This window comes from Dermacentor albipictus, chromosome 5 (assembly GCF_038994185.2).
Source record: "Dermacentor albipictus isolate Rhodes 1998 colony chromosome 5, USDA_Dalb.pri_finalv2, whole genome shotgun sequence".
Taxonomy (NCBI): Eukaryota; Metazoa; Arthropoda; class Arachnida; order Ixodida; family Ixodidae; genus Dermacentor; species Dermacentor albipictus.
This window is the reverse complement of record NC_091825.1, coordinates 8,269,824-8,296,015: the sequence shown is the minus strand read 5'-3', so window position 1 is coordinate 8,296,015 and position 26,192 is coordinate 8,269,824. Positions and strand designations below refer to the sequence as shown.

The 26,192-nt window shown below is 46.9% G+C and overlaps 1 protein-coding gene across 1 annotated transcript in view; it reads left to right on the top strand.

The window, feature by feature from the left end:
* LOC139059839 (hydroxylysine kinase) overlaps positions 1 to 26,192 on the top strand; it is a 345,249-nt gene that overhangs the window by 304,008 nt on the left and 15,049 nt on the right. Inside the window, exons 7-8 of the mRNA XM_070538251.1 lie at positions 11,795 to 11,972; positions 15,734 to 15,999. Coding sequence (XP_070394352.1) covers positions 11,795 to 11,972; positions 15,734 to 15,999 — 444 coding nt within the window. The remainder of the gene's footprint in view (positions 1 to 11,794; positions 11,973 to 15,733; positions 16,000 to 26,192) is intronic.

Genomic DNA, 26,192 nt, shown 5'->3' with positions numbered 1-26,192 from the left:
CTTAGCTTACGGTGGATCATCGACAATCGCGGCGGCATGCAACGCAAGCTTAAAAATGACTCTAAAACGGATCCTCAGCAAAGAAGAGTTGGCAGAACGAGATCGTAAACGTGCCGAAAGTGTTCGAAAAGGTTACACGACCAAGCACAAAGCTTTATTACATGCAAATAAACCCATGTTCTCCGGCAGGTGCGAGTAGCCAGTGCCTGAGCGATCGGCGGTAGCCATCTGTTATTCCTTTCGGAATGGGGCAGCCTGCGGCTATTCAGAAGAAAATTCAGTTTTGTTCGGCATATTAATGCATCTTTACCGCGTACACGTCACTTTGACGCGGTGTGTTTTTGTGGTTTTGTGACGTCGCGTGACAGGCAGGTTAAGTAGGTGCAGCCCGAAAACTCCTGACCAATAGCCGAGGGCTAATGGCAAAAAGGCAGTCGAATCAGAAATAACTATTTTTCTTTTTTTCGGTCAAATCGTACATAATCAGTGTATACAAGTCTTATAATATGGGGAGCTATCGCGATTTTCGTGACGTCGCGTGACAGACAGGTGAAGTGGGGGTGGTCCAAAAATGTTTTTCACCAATCGCGGAGGAATGACTGCAGAATTGGAATAGAAACGTTTGGAATAGTTCTACGTTATAGCGCCCACGATTTGCATTATTTTCGTAGCCTTAAATGTAATTTGGTTTGTTTGAGCCAGTTCGAGGATAATTTCATATACTAATTTAAATGTTTGAGTGTTTCTAAGTGTTTTAGTGCAAAGAATATGCTCGTGTCGTCTGCAAATATAACAAGCTGCGGGGAGTATGGCATAGCGACAATATTATTCTTTTAGAGCGGGCAGACTGCCTACCCAATATGGAACGTTGCCGGACTCCTCGGGCCAACTCAAACTGACTTCAAGTAGAAGTTTTAGTTTTTATTAGTGTATACCGATTGCTCAAGTAATTTTTCAAAATCTGAAGGGCAACGTCGCGTATGCCGCACCTTGACAGTTTATGTAACAATATGTCAAAATTTATGTAATGCAAGGTTTCTTTATGTCTAAGAATAAGCCAACTGTACATTTCTCATTTGTCATATTTTCACTTACTCTAGCTTTCATTAACGGTAATGATTTTCAGTTGATTTATTTCGCAGAAAAACATATTCACGTTCTGTAAAAATCTGGTGCTTCTTAAGAAAATGATTGCTACTAGTCGTGAATAACGCCTAAAAAAATTTGGGAGAATGTTGTAAGTGCTGATACTATGGTCTGAAGTTTGACAAGTTGTTCATATATTGGCGTTGCATGGCAACTATTAATTGTTAATGGAACACGTCTGTTGTCAATGCCGGATTTACAATGTAAGCATGGACATCGGATATAATTGGACATATTAGCTTCAGTTCAGCCAGTTCAGTGCAACCCTGGTTCAGGCTGGTCAAGTAGAGACCACGCTGAAATCTCTAGAGAAAGTGATGACTTTTCGGACAAGAAAAATTGACTAGTTTGGAGGCCCATAGCAGGCGTTCCAATCTGATTATTTACGGGATAAAGGAGTTCGCCGACGAAACCGAATCTATGACGAAGGAAAAGACTGTCAAGGAAGTATTCCAAAGCAAGCTGGGCGTGAAATGTGAATCTATTGGTCGAATAGATAGGCTAGGAAAAAACAAAGTAAACAAACAGGTCATAATTTATTTACAGGTTTACAGTGAAAAGAAGGCAATTTTCGCAAACTACAAGAAACTCAAAGGGTGTGACATCTGCATTCAGAGTGATTACTCTCCTTCCACACTGAAAAAATAGAAAACTCTTCTGGGACAGCTGCAGCAAGACAGGCTGCTTAAAAAAACAGCTTCATTCATCCATGATAAGCTTAAGATTGGCAGGGATACATTTTATTGGGATGAATGCCTAAACAAACGCGTACAAATTCCCCCAAAGCTCCATTCGGACTTGTACTACGAACGAACTAAACAATTCTTCAAACTCACAGAATTGACGTGCTCCCGAAAAGCCACATAAGCAGCTCAGACTGATTAATGGCAATGCCCGCAGTGCTAAAAATAAAACCGATGCGTTGGAAATTTTATTACTGAAGCACGATCCTCAAATTACTGTCTTAACCGAGACTTGGCTACATGATGAAATAAGTGATGATATATTTCCTCCTTCTTATACAGTGTTCCGAATAGACTGGCGCCAGGGGGTGGTGGTGTTGCCGTCCTGATCAAAAATGGCATTTCTGCCCATCTTTTGAAAGGTATCCCTGAGATTGAATGTTTGCGCGTCAATATAAGCTCTTGGAGTCACAGCTTTATTGTTTACGCCATATACAGGCCACTGGATACTACTCCCGAATACTTACAAAAATTAGGGGATGAAATGAATAGGCACAAAAAGAATAAGATTATATTGGCGGGTGACTTTAATTTACTGAGCATCGATTGGGAGCGCCTTAATACTGGAAACACGCTCAGCAAGCACAGCAACATTGTCTTCAATAGTATGCTAGGTTATAACTTGAAGCAGGTTGTTCGCGAGCCGACACACGCACTTGCAGTTCAATTCTCGGCTTGGTATTTCTTAGCCAGGAATTTTAGGAAGATTTTATTTGTGTTGAAGAAGGACTTTCCGACCACCGCCTGGTGAGCATTAGCTTACCAGTTACAGGTGGCGCAAGACTATTCCTCACTGCTTAGCTACAAAGATTGTTCTCATGCCGATGATGTGTCCATCATAGAGCACATGGAAAACTGTCTTGTTGATTTTGCATTACTGATGCCTGTTCTCTGTAGAATCGCTTCAAAATTATGTGCCACTGCTGCATGAACAAATTAATTCCTAGTAAAAATAAAAAAGTTCGCAAACATACACCTTGGATGACAAGCGTTGTTATTCATATTAAACGCAAGGTAAAAAGGTTAAGAAAAGCATGGGAATCATGTTAAAACAAAAGAGACGCAGAACTCTCTCGAACAGAAGGTGACTGCTGCAAAGAGTTACTATTATAACAACTCTCTGCGCAACTTCATTAAAAATGATCCCACAAATTTCTGGAACGATATGAAGGAAGGAAAGAAACCGATTTCACAGATAATAATTGAGGGCACATCAATAAATAATGACGAAGACATAGTACAGCATTTTAATGAGTACTTTCAAAGTGTATTTACTGTGTGAGATGGTTTCATTACTATGATTCCATTAAAACAGGTATTTGATGTGGATTCTATTACGCTGGAATTGTCAACATGTTGGCAAACCTGAAAACCAAAGCTTCTTGCGCCCCTGATGAAATCCCAAACATCTTTCTAAGATGTTATCCTGAACTTATTGCCAGCTTTCTTGTAAGGATTTATTCTGCTTCTCTGCTGTCGGCACAACTGCCTGATCAATGGATAGTGGCCCGAGTTGTTCCAATATTTAAAAAAGGGGATCGATTAAGTTTACAAAATTATCGTCCCATTTCTGACATCGCAATGCTGCAAGCTCTCGGAGCACATTGTGTGAAACTACATAAAATAATTCTTGGCTTAAAACAATGTGCTCATGGAGTTTCAACATGGTTTCAGAAAGAGTTATTCGACTGTAACGCAATTGGTGTCATTGATTTATTCGTTTGCTTTATCTCTTGACAATAATGACAAAATGGATGTAATATTTTTAGATTTCAGAAAAGTCTTTGATAAGGTTCCGCGCGACAAATTATTGTTCAAACTTAGAATTATTGGCATACCTGACATTTTCATAAACTGGATAATTGCTTACCTGATCAAACGCACTCAGTACGCTACAAGTGGTGAACATAGCTCCGCCACTCTCCCAGTCACATCAGGGGTGCCCCAAGGTAGTGTCTTAGGGCCTTTACTGTTTCTAATGTATATAAGTGACATCGTAAAAACCATAACTCCTAGTGTGCAAATTAGACTGTTTGTCGATGGTTGTATGTTGTACAGTGATATAACTTGTCAGAATGATCAGGCTGTCCTCGAAAGGAACTTAAATAACATATTGAAGTGGTATAATGAATTGGGTGTGTTTATTAACGCTGATAAATACGTATTCGTATTACTCGTAAAAAAACCTACTAACTTTCTTATACGCCAGGTTCTTCAGCTTTGAGTGAGACTAACAACTACAAATACTTAGGTGTTACTTTGACTTCCACATTGTCGTGGAACATGCACATTAGTTACATTTAGTTTTTTATATTTACTATTTTCGCACGGAAATACAAAAAATTAACCTCAGCTCTGTACTTGACTGCACAGACGCAAATGAAGCGTATAATATATTTATCCATACACTTTTAAAAGGTTACGAGGTTTGTTTCCTGTACAAAAAAATTAAAATATCGAGAAACATTAGGAAACCATGGCTTACTGATGAATGCCTCAGAATGATCCGCGAAAAAATTCTTTGTACGCAAAGTTTCTTAAGACTCGGGATCCTGCGGACTTCACTTCCTTTAAAAAATACAGAAACTCTTTAAATAAATTATTGAGAAATGCCAAGAACAGAAATTTTGAAAACGTTTTTGATAGAGTGGGAACTAGGAGCGATGTCGTTTTGCATGAAGTAAATAAACTGCTACTGCCGGAACCTCATAGTAAGCAGGAATTAGAGCTGACAATTGATAACAAAGCAATTAGTAGTGAAGAATTAGCTGACACATTTAACAAACACTTTACGTATTTAACCCTAAGCGCCCATAATATAAATGCGACTTCCTTCCTGGGTACTCCCAATGCTGACACAGCTTTTTTTGAACCTGCTACATCAGATGAAGTATACTCGACCTTTATGTCCTTAAAGAACAGTACATCGCGCGATATAGATGGATTGCAGATTAAAACCATTAAATTTGTGCTTGAGCTTTTGTTACATGTGCTTACACACATTTTTAACATTTCCTTATTAAACGGCGTCTTCCTTGAGCAAATGCAACAAGCGAAAATTATTGTTATATTTAAGTCCGCAAACAAAAACGCGTTAACAAATTATAGGCTAATATCTATGCTTCCCGTAATTTTGAAAGGGCTCGAAAAGATCATTTGCGCGAGAATTAAGTCATTTTGTGATAGACATAGCATCCTAACAGATACTCAGTTTGGTTTCCGACAGGGAATGTCTACAGAGCTTGCCTTGCTAACGCAAAAAGAAATAATTTTAAATAACTTTGAGAGCAATATGTTAACCATGGGTGTATTCGTTGACTTTTCCAAGGCTTTCAGTTCGGTTAACTAGCAAACCCTATCTTCAAAATTAAATCATTATGGCTTTTGCAGGATTCCCCTCAAACATTTGAAATCATATCTTGAGCACAGAAGGCAGTGCGTCGCAATTGGATCAAACCTTTCATCAGCAAGAGAACTAACACAAGGCGTTCCACAAGGAAGTGTACTCGGAGCGATTTTATTTAACATTTATATTAATGACATAACGAATATTAGTCAACATGCACAATTCATAGTCTATGCGGATGATACTAGCCTTTTCTTCAGATCACTTGATATTGCGCAACTTACAAATATGGCAAATAACACTTTAAACTTATTACAAAAGTGGAGTAATCTAAACTCAGCAATTAATGCGAATAAAACAAGGCTGTGTTGTTTACGCCACCACAAAAACAAGTAAACTGCAATGCTGTTCTAAAGAACAGTATTGCAGTATTGCACACTAGGAGTTATGGTTTTTACGATGTCACTTATATACATTAGAAACGGTAAAGGCCCTAAGACACTACATCGGCACAGAAAGGATAGAATTAGTTGATAATGTCAAAACGTTAGGCGCAATTTTTAACAAACATTTAATTTGGAATACACACGTTGAGCGTGTTATGTCCACTTTGGCGAGAGCATGTGGAATAATCTGTCGATTACGACACATACTGCCCTCTAAGGTAAAACTGATGTTATATAACAGTATCTTCCTTTCACATGATAGCTATTGTAATCTAGTGTGGGGTACGACATCGCAAGCAAACATACGAAGCTTAAAAACATTACAAAAAGAAAACTGTCCGACATGTTGTCAACACACCGTTTGATGCACATACACTCGAGATATTTCGTGCTCTTAACGTGCTTCCTATTGAATATTTTTATGATTATAACCTAGTCTTAAAAAGCAAAAATTATTTTTACTGTAACAACAACGTTTTCATAAACTTGTGCAACTTAGTCAAATCAAGGGAAGCATTATATCAATTCAGAAAACAGAGCCAGTGGGTGTTACCTTTCACAAGAACTAATTATGGTTTCAAGCGATTGCAGTACCAGGTGCCGAGAATATTAAACGGGATACATGCTTCCCATACCGAACTAAATGCTATTACGAGAAAGGCACTGAAATTAAATTTATTTATTAATGGTGAAATTTTACAAATGATAACATTTGCAATTTTTCCTTTTTCTTTTTTTAATGTTATTTTTTATCAGGTTCCAAATCTCTCTTTTCCATCGTTCCGCATTTCTTCTTTTTTGTTCCGCTGAACATTGCCGTTACATTCTGAGCAGAATCGTTGGTATTTTTAAAGCTTATTTTTTCAGGTGTCGCTTATCATTTGTACATGATCTTTTTTCCTGCACTTTTTCTGCATACAGATGTATGCCTATATGTAAAGATGCAAATATGTATAGATGCTGAGTTGGTGTAGATACGCATGTGAATATATGTATATAAATGTTCTGATGTGAATATCGATGTCTGTATATTATGAAATTGTTTTGTACATATTAACATAATTGTAACAGATTCTCTTTATGAATATGCTGCAACTGTTCGTCAGAGACAGCGGACAGGAACATCGTCAAGCTGCGATTATGCAGCTTTTTGTTCCTGCCCTTACATTTTCTTTTGCTGTAAGAAGGAAAATGCGAAATAAAGTTGAAAGTTGAAGTTTGTTCTTCTGCTTTCCACAAACTCTGATTCCTAAGACACAAACTGAAAAATGGCCCTCATATTGTGAAATTACTGTTATTTTTGATTTATTAGACCAAAGAGTATGGTTGTATGTCATGGGATCCTTACATTAAGTCAAATATCAGGCGTCTTGAAAAAAAATAAAAAAGGCAGTTAGGTTTATATTTCACAAATTCGCAAGGCTACACTCTCCCTCTAAAATTATGACAGAAAATTTCATACCCACTCTTGAATCACACTGAAAGCTGCTAAGGCTTTCCATTCTTCTGAACAATAGGCTTGAAATGAAACCATCGTCTTACATAACGCCTGCAATAACACGGCACACAAGACAGCATCATCCGAACTCACTAACACCCTATTATGCTCGATTTGACAGCTTGAAACTTTCTTTTTTTCCCAGAACAACACGGGAGTAACACATAACATTAGTAACACCGAAGGATAACACGGAACACAGGCTCTGGTTCCACGCAGCGACAGTCACGCTGAGGCACTCACTACCTGCACAGCACTTCCTACGATTGGGTGGATCATCACTTAAAAAATGAGGCACTCACAGTTCAGACTTACGAGCTCAGGCACCGTGGCTTGGCGAACTTGGCTTCCGACGACAGTGAACGCCGTGTCGACTTACGATAGCCAGGACCTAGCACGGGCTCAGGAAGACAGCTCCGGCATATAGTATGGTTCAACCTGGGTAGCGACGATCAGGTTCAGGGGACGCAGGGCCAGGACGAAGCCCAGGTTGGGAGCATTAGTTCAGGGAGGTGGCCCGAGCTTGGCAATACAGCAGCGGTGGTGAGAGCCGGGACGAGTCCCGGATCGCAGTTGGAAACCTCGGGACGTGGCCCGGCGTTCAATCCGCTGCACACTAATGTGGAATTCCATTGAGAGAACAGGAGCAGAGCGCGGTGCAGTGCGAAGTCGGGTGGCAGCGCAGTGAGAGCCGGAATACTCGACCCGCCACTGGAATGAGGCCTACATCCGGAGAACAGGTTGAGGGGGACGTGTGAGGATAAATGTACCGTGTGACACAAGCAATCGACGTCTCAGTATTCTCTGGGGGAAAGCGGCAAAACACGTGTAACCGTGTTGCGACCATGTTCACCACAGCGCATAACATCCATTTGTACAACGCCGACGCATCCCGCAACGTTTCCGCCTGCGAAAATTATCTGAAATCATAAATTCTGAAGCTCAGCGCATCCTGTATTTAGGGCAATTCAGCTGCCAAGAGGTCTGCCATTGGCCGCGTGATGCCTAATTTTTTTTTTTAACTAGGAAGAAAGAACCGGCACTTTAACGACCTCACCACCCTCGGACGCTGAATAACGCACCCCCTCATCGGAGTAGGAAGAGACAGTCTTTGCAATTTATTAGTCCACTTTCGGTCTTTGCTCCGGCAACAAAAACAGCTGTTGAGACATCACTCGCAGTTGTCATCATTGCTACTACTGTCGTCCGTCGAACTGCTACTCGAAACCGAAGCTGAGCTGCTGTCACCGTCGAGCGTCTCAAGCTCTTCATCAAGGCTAAGACCGCGGTCCCCCGCGCATCCGACGCGAAGCAAGGTGGACTAGAAATGCCAGTATCTGTCCGTACTCCACTTTTCAGGCGGGAGCAGTGCGAACTGCTGCCGGCTGCTCTCGGCACAGCGAAACTGCTCTTCTTCTACCACTGGATGACGGCGCTTCCACTCCTGTTTGACCATTTAAACACGACGCGACTGGAAGGAGCACTTTCAACGTGCTTTTGAGTGCCCCTGTTCTCCCAATGAACTTCGCCATAAGGCTCGCCGTGCTGCATTGTTGCGGCAGCCTGCCGCAACGAATAGTGTAGTATTTACTGGACGGTATGCGATCACCAGCGATTACGCTAGAAACATAGACGATTCGTGTATTAAAGCCGGCGCACTTGACCCGCAGTTCGACAATCGCCGACTGTGCGGGCCGCTATTGATGTGCTTCCAGTGTCGCTTGCTTTTGTTGTCATAGGTTCGCCTAATAAAAGGTTAGTTTCTTGAATACATGGGTGCTCTCGCATTTCGCCCCCATAGAAATGCGGCCGCCGTGGCTGGGATATGATCTCGCGATCTCGTGCTTAGCAGCCAAACCCAAGAGCCACAAAGCAATTACGGCGGGTTGTGCAGTTTATTTATTTATTCTTACTCTCAGGGCCAAAGGCATTAAAGAAGGGAGTTGGTTACAGCAAACGAGAAAGGAAGAAATATAAGCAGTTAGAACGTTTTGGTACAAAAGCTTCTGATTACACAGTTTTAGCTAGGGTTAACAACGTCATGATAAATTGGTAGCAAACTAAGATAGCAAAGCGGTAAATAGAAATGCACTTATGTTGCAACCATACAGTAGCAACAACAAAAGAAATGCTTGAATTACACAATGTTAGCTAGAGCTGCTCGAAATCTTTGATTATTATAAATGGATACAACTTCACCAGGACGACGGTTCTATTCTGTGGATGACCGCAGAAAAAATTACTGCAAGAAATTTTGGTGGGACATGATTCAAGATCAAGTTCATAACGGTGGTCGATTCAAGGCCATACGTATTCTGGCTGAAAAATGAAATTGTTGGGAAGTGTTGAATGATGGCGTAATTTATGAAAAAGGACTAGACGTGCGATTTTACGACGAGACAAAAGTAGGGTTATAGCAAGGTTCCTTTTCATGGCAGACACACTTGCAGTTTTGTTGTAGTCACGTACGATGAAACGAACTGAATTATTATGCATGACTTTTAATGAATTGCGGATGACGCAACGAGCTATGGAAAGAACAATGATGGGTGTAACGTGAAGGGATAAGAAAAGAGCAGATTGGGCGAGGGAACAAACGCGAGTTCATGACATCTTAGTTGAAATTAAGAAAAAGAAATGGCCATGGGCAGGACATGTAACGAGGAGGGAAGATAACCGAGTGTCATTAAGGGTTACGGACTGGATTCCAAGCGAAGGGAAGCGCAGCAAGGGGTGGCAGAAAGCATGGTGGGCGGTTGAGATTAAGAAGTTTGCAGGGACAACATGGCCACAATTAGCACATGACCGGGGTAGTTGGAGAAGTGTGGGAGTGTGTGGAACAAGCTCCTTACTGCATGCTAAACTGTCCATCGCACCACTATTGGCTATCAACCACAGACTAACGACTTTGCACTTTGGGCTATATGCTATGAATGTACACTGCGTCGACCACATCAACTGGGACTTCGTAATACTATGTGTGGCCTACTCACACAACACCGCTTCACAGGCCACGACATGTTTTTCCCTATTCTTCCTCGTGTGTGGCCATGAATGTTCCTGCACCCTCGAAGGATTCTCCCCCAATGGCCTGACCCATCGAAGTGCACGCCCCTGTATGAAGCTTCCAGATACTCCGCGGAATGGCGTGAGCTAGCCCGCTCTTTTAAGACTGAAGACCAATGGCAGCAAAAGTTCCGTCACGATGACGACCAACCCACCAGCTCCTATCAACCGGAATCTTTACTCTGGCTCTGGATGCCATCCACCGTCCCCGGTCTTTCCTCTAAATTCCTAGTTAAGTACCATGGTCCCTACCGCGTCGTGCAACAGACGTCCCCTGTAAATTACCTTGCCGAGTCTCACGCTGTCCGCTGATTTAAGGCACCGCGGAAGTGAGATGGAGCGTACAGCGACTCAAACTTTACCACAACCCGGTCGTCCTATCCTCCCCTTGAGTCGCCAGGATGGCGCCCTCTTCTCCGGGAGGGGGGGGGGGGGGTTCAGGTGCACTGTCAACGCCTCGCTCGAGAACAGAGCTCGCGCTCTCGGTGCCCGACACTTGATCAACAGACCTGTCTGTGTATCGTGCAACATTCTGGCTGGTTAATTAAACAGCCTTACAACACATTTTCCTGGCTGCCATTGCCTGCTGGTTTCATATCTTTGTTCATTTCATCTTTGTAGCATCTCATCATTCACTAGCGATTCAGACACTGCAGCCGCAGCCAGTCCTTGTGAGAAACTCTCCCAGTAATAAAAATTTTTGACGTCCTCTAACTCTCGTGTGGACAGCAGATCCTAATTGGCTCCAAAATCGAAGCCAGTCTCGGCAACGTACGTGTCATTCCGCACGCTCAAGCCTTGGTAACTTCATTCTCCTGCAAGGCGTCACGTTAGATGTGCGTAACGTTTCAGAAAACGTTTATACAGACTCGCCTATTCGCTGTTCTGCGAAACATTAGCGAGGCTGTGCCACCACAACCTTGTTGCTGAATGTTTCTGCGTCGGAAGTCTCTTGTTCAAGGAAGCTGTCAGATCTGTCCGCGCAAATTTGCTCGTCAAATTTTTTGATGGGTTGGAAAAAGTACACGATCTTTTCCAAGTAAATCACGCAGTCGATCCCCCCAGGGCAAATTCCGGACTTTACCAAGTAGGGAGTGCAGCTGCGCTCCAAGCGTAGTCCTGCCTTAATGTAAACTTTTCATGGAGGTCACCTTCCCAGAGAGGTTTGCGTCAGCAGAAACCGTCGAAATAGTTTTAGTGGTCCTGACTTTTATCGATTCCCAGGTTTCAACATCCCTTGTAGGATTCATTACCTTCTAGTTACTCCTATGATGTAGGAAAGACGACCACCAGGTCGCCTTCGTGTCGTCAAACAGCACGCTTCAATGGCTGCTGCAGTGCTCTTACATTAAAAGAAGAGTCAATTTTTATTCAATTTATTCTGCCTGGCCAATTACGGAGGAAGGCCACTCCGAGCGGGCGAGGCTCGTGCGAGCGATAGACAAATGAATGTAGTGTGAAAATATTTGCTACAAGATGCTGTAGTCGTAATCTGTCCGACCATCGCGCTATGGCATTTTCTCACAGAGTTGCGGTGTAATTTTCGCAGGAGCCTGAGCGATACCCAACGCTGCTGAGCCGCTACACTCCATGGAGCCTGTGGAGCGTCACCGAATTGGTCGGCTTGGTGGACAACACTGTTGACACTCACCAAGACAGGGCACTGGTGCACAGCGTGCTTGCGGCATTCACCCAACTGCAACCACAGCTCCGCTATTTGCCCACGGGTCAGTCGGGAACTACGCACATGCGAACTTGGGGGGGTTTATAAGTAGCGTTCGCCTTACGTGCAGTATACGCACAGAAATATCACTGCGAATTCTTCGCAACTATGCATCGTGTTGTGTACGATGTTGCGTATGTGACATACCTTACATTCAGAGTTCAACGGACTTGATGTCTGCGTAGCAACTGCATAAATTGAGATGCGAAGATGAAAAAGAAAAACACCTTAGCACCTGATTAGCCGTAATTGCTTGGAAATGCACTCAATACGTAACTGCTTCTCAAGCATGACGTATCATTTTGAACATAAACTCCATCAATGTCATAGACGCAGGTGAACCTAGAAGCGCAACAGTACACTGTTGTCGTTCTAAAATTGTTCTAATTTGAATGTTTGCCGGTTATGCAACAGGAAATAAAGTTGTCAATTTTGACGGTGGCACCTGTGGCTCCGGCTTGTGTCCTGATCACTCGGGTCTTGCTATTCGACAATAAATTATGGATTAATATTTTACCTCCTCCAATCTCGCCTGAATTACATTTCATGAGTGGATAGCCCGCACAATTTCTGAGATCATTCAGTAGTTCTAGCGCCCATAGGCCTGATGAAACACATTGATATGGAAACGCCACGAGGTATATGAAGGGACCTGAAGTGGTTTTGGAATTGGAAAATTTGGGGTGCTTTCGAAATCAGCTTAATTACAAGTAAGTTTCGTTATCGTGCGTTCGTGCAGCCGCACCACAATCGCTGTTTGCGTCCAATGGCGAAGCGCAAGCCATCGACGGTTGCATCGGCATACGGGTCACATGTGCAAAGCTCACTTTTCGGGCTACCGATATACCGTGAAAAGATTCAGAGCCATTCCGCCCTGTGGTGGATGACCAGCGCACCTGTATGTAACGAGAAAAAATATAAAATAAAACAAGAAAATAATATAAAAGAAGTATGCACTTTTTATATTTATTTATATTTACGTTTATCTCGTGCCCACTGTAATTATGGCTTCATGGTTGCTATCATGGACGCCTATGGGCTCTGTGAGGGTCCGAGAGGTGCTCTTGGCGAACGTTAGGTTTATGCACGACCGATGGCACTTCGTGGAGACGTTGGTCTTGGTGTAACATTGAAGGCCGAACCTTTCTAACAGAAACGCTACTTTCCCTCTTGAGGAGAAATGTCGACGTTAAGGTCGCCTGCAATGATGATGGGACTGGGGTTGACCGGGTGGATCCACCCAAATGTGTCGTTCCTAAAGTTTTCAGGGTTCCTCTTTGACGTTCCGTGCTGAACGTATACGGTGGCGACGATGTAGGCACGTTCCACGGCAAGGCCCGTCGTCGGTAAGGCATCGGGCGCAACGGCGGCGCTGTCGTTCGTGGCGTAGAGGGCAACGCCGCCCGCTCGGGTAACGACGCACCTGTCGCACACGACGCGAATGTAGCCATCCACCTGAAACATGGCGTCCCTCCAGGCCCCGGACGGGCACAGGGAGGCATGTCTCTGAGCACGGCGTCGTGGACGATATCCGTGGCGCGAAGACGCAGCGAGCTCACGTTCAACGCGGCGAGCGCGAGCGAACGCCGCTCGAGGAGCCGAGCAGCGCACGCCTTGGTTGCAGTAGGAAGATGGTCTGTGGCTGTACTCGTCCTGTAGGTCAAGATGCAAGTTTTCTTTGGCATGGTATAACATGCGTTCACCCTTGGCGTTGGCAACGTAGAGATGGTTAACGTCGGTACAGAGACTCAACGCCACGTACGCTAGCTTCTGTGGGAGCCTCCTGTCGTACTCGTACACCACGTCAGGGTAGGTAACCCCCTAAGAGTTGGAACCTGGCGTTCGCACCCTTGAACAGATGGACGTTGACCCAATGGCGCCGAAGTCGCTGGGCAGAATTCTCCGCCTCGCAATGCTCAATTTGGCGCATGAGCTTCGTCGCCTGCCACCCGCAGTCGCCTCGCACATATCCGGTCCTGTTCCCGCCGTTGCTCTCTCGCCGCGCTGTTATTCCGCAGTTCAGACGACAGGTGACCTATCCACTCTAAGGGTGAAACGGAACTGAGATAAACTACATCGTTCGCCTATAGGGCCACGCCCCCTACAGGCTCATATCACCTTAAGCAATGGTTTATACCCCCGTAAACGCGCCCACATGATGGTAGTTTTTGCACATGCACATTACCCAACGCTGGAAACTAGCCTAAGACAACTCCGCTGTAAAAATTTGATTGATGAACGCACGTATTCCTGACAAATTGAGCACTGTTTCGAACGAAATTGAGCATGAGCTTACAGATATTGTTGAGTCTACGGAGAACCCAGTCGCTCGCTTGCATTCTTTCTCATTACTCCCCTCATCCCAGTGTATTAGGAAGGAATGAATGAATACTTTGGCCTTCTCGCCGCTGACTCCTGGGGCTTTTCCACAAGACACCTTACACTAATCTCACTTCTATAAACAACATGTTGATCATCCGTGCTACGTGCCATCCCGCACCAATAACCGGTACAATGTTGCTGTCCCATTAAGCAGCGCCAATCTAACTCCTTTATTCCAACGACTGGAACCGCCTTCCCGCCACCATCTCTGACGCCACTAATTTGATAGGAGGTGAAGCTAACTACCTCCACACCTATCTGTATTGCCCCTCGGTGCCGTGAGAGCATGACAAACATAAATAAATAAATGAAACGTCAGGTATTGAATGAAGACACCGTGGGTACAGGAAAGAACAAAGCGTTCAGGCAACTGTGAGAAAGAACCAGCTCCCTCTTTCGTGACCGTTTCTTCGCGCTGCCATTTCTATACTTATCGAATAAATAAAGAAGGCCAAACCAAACTTTTATTGCTCATTGAGGAACTTGTAGCATGCCTTGCTCTCGTATATATTCCAAAGGAAGATGCAGACCCAAAGGCGCTCGCAAAAGGAAAGTGGGAAATCAGCGAGTAATAGCGACTAGAAAAACAACAAGGCGCCCATGCTCAAGGTAGTGTGAGGCTCTCAGAGCTAGAAAGCTGGCAACGTTACGGTTGTTGCGGAACCTCCTGAGTTGTTTTCTCTTTTGTATAGGAAACAATGATCGTACCGAGCGGTTCTTGCTACCTACGTGCGCGGACTGGCACTTAACAGAAAGGTGTGTCGCGTGCTCTGTGATACCGCTGCAACGTTTAACGTGATTGATTATGTCTTAGTAGAACCGAATAATTTCACGGAAAGCAACATATGGATCAGGCAAACGCTTATCACCGCAGCATTTGTCTCCAAGGAGCGCAGATTCGCATACTGGGTGTGTACTATATTTTTTTGGCTTTTATACTGCAAGCTTTCATAAGAAACCTTACATGAGCTTGTATCTTGCAGCACAGAAAATACGTCCGTTAAGCTTCAAATTAGTCCTTAACCTCTATGTAGCTGCCAAGACAGATTTTGCTAATTGTTATGACACCTTTCTTAGAGAGTGCACATGGGTGTAGATAGCGAAACTCGTACTCAGCACTATATGCCTGTCATTCGCACATACTCGTGTCATGAAATGTTATGGCGGAAGATTGGTGCTGAATGACGAGTGTAAATATAAAGACTTCAATTTTGGCTGTTTTAATCCTTGTTGCGTAACTAGGGCTTTCAAAAAGGAAGCGGAAATGCAGTCGAGAGTCGTGGAGGGACTGGAAAACATCTCCAGTGGCCCGCATGATCTATCTTTACCGTGCAAGCAATGACAAACCCAGTGATCTGGATGCTGCACAACTCTCGCGTGCAGCCGTCCTTCACGGCGACCTCAACGAGAACAACGTGCTAACGCGCCCAAAGGGCGACGACAGTGGGAGTGAGAGCGACGAGGAGGTCTACGGCGTGCTGGACTGGGGTGACGTACACGGTGGACCGCGGGTTCTGGACCTGGCCGTGCTGCTGGCCTACGTGTTTCTGGCTCCCGGTGACAGGTCGCCTGAGGAAAACGCCGGACTCGCGCTATCTGGATATCTGCGACACATGCCTGGTGAGGCGGCGACTATGCCTCTACTCAAGGTGAGCTTGCTTGTCACTTGAATGCACGCTAGGCTCCGTCAGCTTCGGAGCCTAGCGATTCGCTGGACCTTACGTATAACCACTTCGCCTGCAGCCATAAATAGGTATAAAACTGCGAAAAAAAAGACGAATACGAAGAAACTCGCAACGACAGTCCCGTTGTGTGTTTCTTCGTCCTCTTTTCTGCGCCTTTTACGATTCGGGGGTCGTGGTCTCGGAGTCTGGGGTCAACTCAGGGTCGCTCTTTAGACTACGCCACCGGTGCGTTGCCTAACGGTAGCTGGCCTACGCTACCGCGTTGTCACACAGATGCTTAGCGGGCCCACACCGTCGTCCGATCTTTCTTGAGGAGGGTTGCTTCTTTCGCGATGACTACGCGGTCGAGAGGATGGAGAAACCGAAGAGGAGGTTTATGCACCCCGGATAGGCAAACTTATTTACCGAACAAGGGATCCTCGTACTGGCCGGAGCACGGAGCGCAGTAAATCGTTCTCGTAGCAAGAGATACAGGTCAGATCAGGCAACATTTTTCTGGGAGAGTATGTCAGGGCACGTCATCACACCTAACTGCGTAAAAGGCTTCCGCCTTTAATGCACTTAATTAATTTCCCTAGGTAACTAGATTAGGGAGTCCGATAACAATGTCTCGGCCCACCATAGCCATCAAATCATTCTCAAAATACCTCTCATGACGTCGCACTAATCCTCCGGACCCCGCGTCCAGTGTTTTCACAATGGCGCCCACATATGGCGAAACCAAGTGGAAATCTGGGAACCTGGTGTCGACATCGTTCCCACGGAAGACATTGGCCCAGTACATCGATTAGTGGGCTCTGCGTGACGGTCAGCTTGCAGTGACACAGGAAGCCTGGCCATCATGGTGGTTGCCGCGTCTACAGAATCCTGTGGTCGTTGCCACCTTGAAGGGAGTCGCCGCACTCTACGGCGGGCCTCGACGCCATCTGGGTTTTGCTGGTGTGACGTGCTGTCAGCTTCACAAAGCAGATTTGACGCAGGAAAATAGAAAAGGCTCGAAGGTCGATGCCGCCCCCTAGCCGGTCGCAGCACCCTTGATACTGTCACGTGGTAGTGACGTTAAAGAACACAGTAGCAGTACTGTGAAAGACAAAATTACCTTTTATTGGGCAAACCTGTGCCCACAATGACAGGCTACACTTAAAGCACAACGATAGCGGCGAACACAGTCGGCAATCGTCGAAAATCTGATAAGCGGGTCAAGCGTGTCGGCTTTTATAGATCAGTCGTCGAATGTTCCAGATTAACCGCTGGGACCCGCGTGTCTTCCACAAAGTTCCACATTATTTGCGTCGCGCACACATGCAATCGGATTATACAAGTTGCGGTGAAAGACAGTGGAAGGAACCATCGATAACATTCCAGAAACTTATTTTACATGCAGGCGCGTCCTGCGCTGTGCGATAATATTTGTTAGGCGGTGTCAGGTGTGACAAGCGTAAACGAAGAAAGAGGACGAGGAAGAAGGAGTGGAGCGGGCGCGTGGAGCCGCCATCTTGGAGAAGGGGCGTGCGCAAGGAAGGACGTGGTGGCCAGGGCGCAGCGTTCCAGGAGAAGACGGCCGGAGATCGCCTCTCTGGGTCCTGCCCCAGTTTCTAGGCGACGCATCGACGTCCCGCCCGAGTACCAGGCTCGGCAAGCAGATGACCGACATCCACGGAACTAGCGCTGGCCCGGACCTACCTGCCAGGACACGTCAGCGTTTGCGCCGCTGAACGTAGACGCGTGGGGGCTGGCTACAGCCAGTCACCGTCCCGTCTAGAGAACTAAGCTGGGCCGGCGCGCACCGGGAGCGCCAGCCGGCACGAGCCCCGCTCTGCCGGAGCGCGACAGCTCCTCAGCGACCGCGCGTTCGTCACGTCGGCCGGGGCATCGGTGACGCCGGACACCAGCAAAGACTGAAAACGACCAGATTACAACGACGGACCACAGACCGGGGGACGCCGTTACCCGCCTGGAACAGAACCGGTACTGTAAGCGCCCCTACTATAGCGTATAGACGATCGCCGCACAGACGTTAGTAAACGCGGTAGTGCGAGCGGAAAGATTAGCAAGGGAGGACGCATTCCGTGTGTAATAAGTGTTGAATCTTACCGTGTGTTCCTGTTGCTAAAATAGCCTATTGAATGAATGTTACGTGTGTGCTGCATCTTGCGTTCGTGTGTTCCTTCCGCCCGCTCAAGCAAGCGTACCAGGCCTTAACGTATGCGCGACAACATTGGCGAGCCTGCCAGGATCCCTTTAACTTCGTCACGTGCCTCGGGGTGTCTTGAGCAGCGGAATGGACCTTGAACGTCTGATGACGGCAGGGAGTGCCGCGGGCATGTCGGCTGAGGCCATAATAGCACTGTATCACGAGGAGCAGAAGCGATTGAGAGAGGAACGCGCCGAGGGCCGAGAGGCTGCGAAGGAAGAGGAAGAGAGAATCAAGGGAGCTGAGGAGAGAGCGAAGGATGCGGACGAGCGTGCACATAGGAATTTGATTTTGGGAAAAGAGCTTACAGAAAAGAAATTGCAGCTGCGCATGAGTCACAGTGGAGAAGGGGCAGGAAATAGCTCAGACGTGCTACCTCAGAGAATAGCGACAGTGTGTCCCAAAAAGCTTATCGCCCCTTTTGACGAAAGGCGAGATGACCTAGATGCCTACATGCAGCGTTTCGAGCGAATAGCAACTGGACAAGGCTGGCCGAAGAGTGACTGGGCGACGGGATTGAGTATGTGTCTCGTGGGGGAAGCGTTGGCCGTGTACAGCCGGATGTCAGCGACTGACGCACTAGATTACGACAAGGTAAAGAAGGCTCTCCTACAACGCTTCAGACTGACGGCCGAAGGTTTCAGGGATAAATTCCGAAGCTCAAGCCACACGATAACGAGACAGGCTAGCAATTCGCCGCTCGAATCTACAACTACTTTGATCGTTGGTTGGAGATGGCTAACATAGAGAAGACATTTGAAGACTTGAGGGATAACATGATTGCATAACAGTTCCTAGCATCATGTCATCAGGGCGTGGCAATATTCCTGAAAGAACGCAACTTGAGGACGCTGGCGGAACTTTGGCGAGACGGTGGCGAGGACGGTGGCGGAACCACTATTTAGAAGCCCAAGGCCAAAAGAATTTGGGAAAGGGGAAGGAAGATAAAAAGACACCAGATGAGAGAGAACAGACTCGAAGCACAATCAAATGTTTCATGTGTGAGAGGATAGGGCATCGGGCTGTGAATTGCCCCTTGGGTCGCACTCGCAGTTCGACGTTGAAGTGCGAGTGGTGCGGACGGCATGGACATACAGCACGAACCTGCCGAGCTAAGTCGGAAAATAAGAGTGCCTGCATTGTTGTGAGCGAAAACCCCATTGGTGTTGACAGTACGCAAATGGAACAGAAGGAGGCCAGTGACAAGGCAAGCGCCGTCACGACGGCTCCGAGGTCGGAAGACCCGGAAACCTCGATGCCAGTAGTAGTGGGAATGCTGCAGGGACGAAAAGTGTCTGTACTCAGAGACACTGGGTCCAACATTGTTCTGGTAAGACAATTCATGGTGCCGGACAGAGATATCACCGGTACAGAAACACCAATTCGATTGGCGGATGGTACAGTAAGGCGAATGCCTATGGCTCATGTGTTGCATTTGACGCCTTATTATTGTGGTTGGATTGAAGCCCGGTGCGTCAAAGAACCGCTTTACGACGTCATTCTTGGCAATGTGCCAGGAGTCAGAAGAGTGGATGATCCAGATCCCCTCTGGAGTTTTCCCAATATCCAGATTACAAGTAGGATGGAGCATGAATCCACCGAAGCCGGGGCCAGAGATAACGAAAGAAGTTCGGATCCGTATACCGGAGAAGCTAGCATATTGTCAGTAGAGAAAAGCACAAGGAACCAGGATAGGAAAGATGTCGGTATAAAGAATACTTCAGGCACCGACATCGATATAACCGCGACAGAAATGAAGAAAAGGCAAGAAGCGGACAGTACGCTGCGACATTATTTTTATATTTTAGGGAAATGGATTCAGAATAAGAAGAGCGGGGTCGTACATAAGTTTGAGAAGGTTGGAGAATTACTGTACCGAATAGCCAGAACCCACGATGAAAGAGAAACACGACAGCTAGTAGTGCCAGCGAGTTCACGAAGAGCAGTCCTCGAGTTGGCGCACGACACTATAATGGCTGGCCATCAAGGAGTAAGAAAGACGACCAGCCGAGTATCAGAAGAATTCTTTTGGCCGTGCATGCAAAGTGGCATTAAACGGTTTGTGCGATCTTGCGACATATGCCAGAGAACCACACCAAAAGGATTGGTATCAAAGATACCTCTAGGGACTATGCCTATTATTGAGCAACCTTTCCAGAGGGTCGCAGTGGACATTGTAGGCCCTATTAACCCAGCATCAAATAAAGGAAACAAGTACATTCTCACGATGGTGGATGTTTCCACTAGATATCCTGACGCTGTCCCATTAAAAATGGTGGACACGGTAACAATTGCTGAGGCTTTGGTAGAAATCTTTACTAGGTATGGAGCCCCGAAGGAAATACTGACGGATAGAGGAACCTATTTCACATCAGAATTGATGACAGAGATTTGTAGGCTGTTGTCGCTACGACACCTCTTGTCGACGCGATATCGCCCCATGTGTAACGGGCTGGTAGAAAAGTTGAATGGCACGCTCAAGAGCATGTTACGCAAGTTGTGTCAAGGGAAACCCAAGGAATGGGATCGCTATTTACCTGCACTCTTGTTTGCATATGGGGAAGTGCCGCAGGCTAGCACTGGATTTTCACCATTCGAGTTAATCTATGGCAGAGCGGTGAGGGGACCATTAATGGTTTTGCGGGAAATGCGGTCGAACACGAAATTGAAAGAAGAGCAAAAGTCCTCGTATGTCTATCTATTGGAATTGAGAGATAGGCTAGAAGAAACCTGTCCGATCGCCCGAGAGAGTCTTACCGAAGCCCAGGCATCGTACAAGAAATATTATGATAAGAAAAGCAGGAAACGAGTTCTTCAGGTTGGGGACATGGCACGGGTGCTACTTCCGAATGACACCAACAAGCTCACCATGAGTTGGAAAGGACCATTCAATGTGAGCAAGAGAGTAAGCGACGTGGACTACGAACTAGAAATTGGAGAAAGAAGAAAAGTTTTCACGTCAACATGCTGAAAAGATACGAGTTGAGACAACCAGAAAATGTAGAGGAAGTTGGAGGAATGGTCATCACAGAATCGGACGCCGAAACTCCATACGAAGCAGAAATCCCTACGTACAGCAGCAAGAAAACAATGGGTCGAGAGAAGGTGGTGATAAACCCTACTTTAAGGGAGGTGGAAAGAGAAGAAGCGCAGACAGTGCTAAAAGAGTTTGATGAGATATTCTCGGATCTCCCGGGCAAGACGACGGTGCTCAAGTGCAGCATTCGATTAACAACTGACAAGCCAGTCAACGTAAAACAGTATCCTCTCCCATTAGCGGTGCAAGAGGACATAGATAACGAAATTCGGCAGATGTTAGAACTGGGAGTGATCGAGCGTTCCACCTCTGCGTACTATTCGCCTCTGGTGGTGGTAAAGAAGCCCGACGGGTCTAACAGAGTCTGTGTCGATTTTCGGCGCCTAAATAAGGTGTTGGTCGATGATACCACGAGTGGATGCAGTCTTTGCGAAGGTTGCCAAGAAAAAGTATTTTTCTAAGCTGGACCTAACTAAAGGGTATTGGCAGATACCACTTGACGAGAAATCGAAAGAAAAAACAGCCTTCTCATGTGCGCGGGGGTTATTTCAATTCAGGTTTATGCCATTCGGACTCAAGACTGCTGCACAGACGGTTACTAAACTTAGGCGAATACTATTTCAGGGACTGCACAATGTGGAACACTATATAGATGACATCTTAGTAGCGACAGATACCTGGCAGGAACACTTGGAAACATTGCAGGAAGTGTTCGATAGGCTTCGCGCGGCGGCGATCACAGTTAAACCAAACAAATGTCAAATTGGGTTCCATGCAATTACATTCCTTGGTCACACGTTGGGCATGGGCCACGTCGCGACCCATACAGACACCTTAGAGAAGATCCAGAGTGCTCCTAGACCAGTGAACAAGAAACAGCTGAGATCCTTCTTAGGCCTTACAGGCTACTATGGAGAGTTTATTCCTCAGTACGCGGAGATAGTGAGTCCCCTTACCGATCTCACGAAAAAGAATGCTCCAAATATATTACCCTGGTCAGAATGTCATCAGCACGCATTTGAACGATTAAAGAAATGTATGGCGGAACCTCCGGTTCTGAGGGCAGCGGATCTCAAGAAAAAGTTAGTTTTGCGAACAGATGCATCGGAAAAATGTGTAGGGGCTGTGCTGTTGCAGGAGGCTGATGGTGTATTGCACCCTGTCCTTTATGCAAGCCGAAAGTTGAATGACCGGGAAAGGAACTACGCTACAGTAGAAAAGGAATGTTATGCTTTAGTGTGGGCTGTCAAACGATTTCATATTTATCTATATGGGACTCAGTTCGTTGTGCAAACTGATCATCAGCCACTAGAGTATCTAAGCCGGGTAAAGCACAACAACGCCAAAGTCATGCGCTGGAGCCTAGTGTAACAAGAGTATGACTTCTCGGTGCAGTATATTAAAGGGCGAGACAACGTGGGTGTGGATTTTATGAGTAGAGTGATCTTTTAGGAAGCCACAAGGTGCCGCTACCAAAGTAGAACAGTGCTGTATGAATGGTGGCACCGTTGACATTGACGTAGTGTTAAGACTCGCCCGAAACTTGCGTGATGTGCGTGTGGGTGCAGTGAAGTGCGGTGGAGTGCAGTGAGGTGTGAAGGAAGAAACGGCGAAGAGAAGTTATATGTGATGTAGTGCAGTGAAGTGCAGTCACGTGTGAACGAAGAAGTGGCGAAGTGAAGTGATATGTGGTGTGGTGAAGTGGAAGTGCAGTGTCCGTGTAAACCGAAGAGGTGACGAGCAGTGAGTGAGGTTCTCGCGGAGCGAAAACTCGGAAAACAGGGGGGTCATTGTCAGGTGTGACAAGCGTAAACGAAGAAAGAGGACGAGGAAGAAAGAGTGGAGCGGGCGCGTGGAGCCGCCATCTTGGAGAAGGGGCGCGCGCAGAGAAGGACGTGGTGGCCAGGGCGCAGCGTTCCAGGAGAAGACGGCCGGAGATCGCCTCTCTGGGTCCTGCCCCAGTTTCTAGGCGACGCATCGACGTCCCGCCCGAGTACCAGGCTCGGCGAGCAGATGACCGACGTCCACGGAACTAGCGCTGGCCCGGACCTACCTGCCAGGACACGTCAGCGTTTGCGCCGCTGAACGTAGACGCGTGGAGGCTGGCTACAGCCAGCCACCGTCCCGTCTAGAGAACTAAGCTGGGCCGGCGCGCACCGGGAGCGCCAGCCGGCACGAGCCCCGCTCTGCCGGAGCGCGACAGCTCCTCAGCGACCACGCGTTCGTCACGTCGGCCGGGGCATCGGTGACGCCGGACACCAGCAAAGACTGAAGACGACCAGATTACACGACGGACCACAGACCGGGGGACGCCGTTACCCGCCTGGAACAGAACCGGTACTATAAGCGCCCCTACTATAGCGTATAGACGATCTCCGCACAGGCGTTAGTTAACGCGGTAGTGCGAGCGGAAAGCTTAGCAAGGGAGGACGCATTCCGTGTGTAATAAGTGTTGAATCTTACCGTGTGTTCCCTGTTGCTAAAATAGCCTATTGAATGAATGTTACGTGTGTGCTGCATCTTGTGTTCGTGTGTTCCTTCCGCCCGCTCAAGCAAGCGTACCAGGCCTTAACGTATACGCCACAGCGGCGAAACGTGTTCGCCCGATAAAGATAAGTACACGTGTCAATACTTATATGAGTATGTCTGACCAACTGGCCCAAGGGATACCTCTGTTACCACTCCGAATTTCAATTCGCATGATTTCTTAACCCTGAAAAGGCCTTCTGTTTCCGCTACCAATTTATTCCGTGGCCTTGTCTTGTCCACACTGCACTGGATTTCATGGTAACCACACACTAGGGCAATGAATTTTATTTATTATTGCGATCACTTGTGTGGACTATCCAGCTGCATTCCATTCGTCGGTGTCGACGGGATGATCCGTATAAAATCCCAGTGCGTTAACATCGAGGCCACGCGTCGTATGCTGTGTGTGCGAGTGAAAGCGTGCAATGGTGAGCCGCGGATGGTGGATGGATCTTGCGCGCGTTCAAGGTAGGACGGCGGAAAGGAACGGTGCTGTCTTCCCTCGCGCGCCAGGCACCGGAGGGAGGGGGGAGGGAGAGGCGAACGCGGAATTCTGCTCAGGCGGCGGCTGCCTGGGATAGGCCCAGAGTCTAGGTGTGCTGAAGGCTGATAGTTTCGGGTGAGCTGGGTCCTCGTTGAAGTTCGCGTTGAAACGCAGCACGAAGGTCGATTCGCTCCCTGCTGCTGCCGCTCTTCCTCGCGCCAGCGTTTTCACAGCGAGTGTCCGCGTTCATGGAGTCCGATGTGTTTCTTTGCCTGTGAGAGAGTGTGTGATGGTGCGGCGTTATTCAATTTGGCGAAGCACCGACCAATGGGCGCCGAAAGGTCGTAGTAATAGAAACCGACCACTCGGGAAAGCGGCCCAAAAGGGTCGAAAGCAGGTTTAGGCGTTATTGCCTTTTTGTCGTCGGCGCGACCGTGACACCCCGAAAGCTTTTTTTTGTATGAACCCTTGTGTATTCTCTCCCCCACGCGTGTATTGAGAAGCTTACCCAGAAGGCAGGGGTGCGAATACTCCGAAGTATGTGGTGTCTGCAATCCTGTGTCCACCAAGTGCTGACAGTGTATGGGGTGTCTCTGTGCAATCCCGTGTCCACGACTTGCAGCCAGTGTATGTGTGGCGACAGCGCCGTATGGCCAGCTGCCGTAGTTTCCCCCATGTTTATGAACGAACAATGTAGGCCAGGCACGGACTCAAGGGCGTGCGTGTGCGGTGCAATACGAGTGCGCGAACTCTATCAGCAGGGGGAAGCACCCGTTCCCTCGGCCGTAATCAAAAGGGACATGGCCAAAGCCTTGGGAGGAGCCAGTATACAAGTGGATGAACTTTATTGGATCGTCACCATTATCTGCCGTCCTCCCACCCAGGGCACTAGGGAAATGAGAAGTTATTTAAGCGCAGGTTTTAGACCGAGCTAGGCAGTCTAGAGTCTAGAAGCGGAGCCTGCAATTTGCTGAGAAGCGTCAAGGGGCTAGTGCCGCCCAGTGTCGCCTGGGCCGCCCAGCTGCGTCTGACCTGCGATTTACTAGTTGGCGTAAGAGACGACAAACCAACGTCTGCAACGAAGCTCACGGCTGTTCAGCTCAAGTTAGCTCAACCTGCTCGAGGGAAGACGTCAGACCTATATTCCCGGGAAACGCAGCCCAGCAATCGCATCCACCGCAACAAAATCGGCTTGCCAGCGTCCTTCGGGAAAGCTCTGCCGTAAACTGCACAATTTTCATAATGGGAACAGCGTGAACAAGACTACGACGGAGTAAAAGAACACAGGACAGAGCTCGTCCTGTATCCTTGCACACCGTCGTTGTCTTGTTTGCGCTGTTCCCATTCGAATGTGTGCCAACTCGCCCAACTTTCCACTTTAATACATCATGGACTTGCTGCCCAAGCATGCGTGTGCAATCATTTGGGTTCTTTTGAACTCGGTTTAGTGGACCACCGTTAAGTATATTTATGTGTAGCGTTAATTTTTACATCCACTATTAATTGCTCATTGCATTTCTTTTGTATTCATCATTGATCTAGAATAAGTGCATGTGTGTTAGTGTTCTTGTGTTTTTTCTGTTTCCGTTAAGCCTTGCCCGACGTACAAGAAAGTTGTATCCATCCATCCATCCATATTAATCTTTGTTTCATTGTCAGTCGATCAATATTTTTTTCTCTCTTTCTCGCGGCTCTGACTCCTTCGCTGTGTTCGCTTGAGTGCGGAACGACCAAACGGCTTGTATACCCCGTCGACGACTTCGCGCGGACGGCGAACGGGTGACAAGCTGTGACAGTGTGACACCAAGCTTGCTAATTCAGTTAGCATGATAATGTTTACTACTTAATTTATACGGCCAAGAAAACTACTATCCATGCTTGATATTGCTGTCTAATCATTTGCTATCACAGTC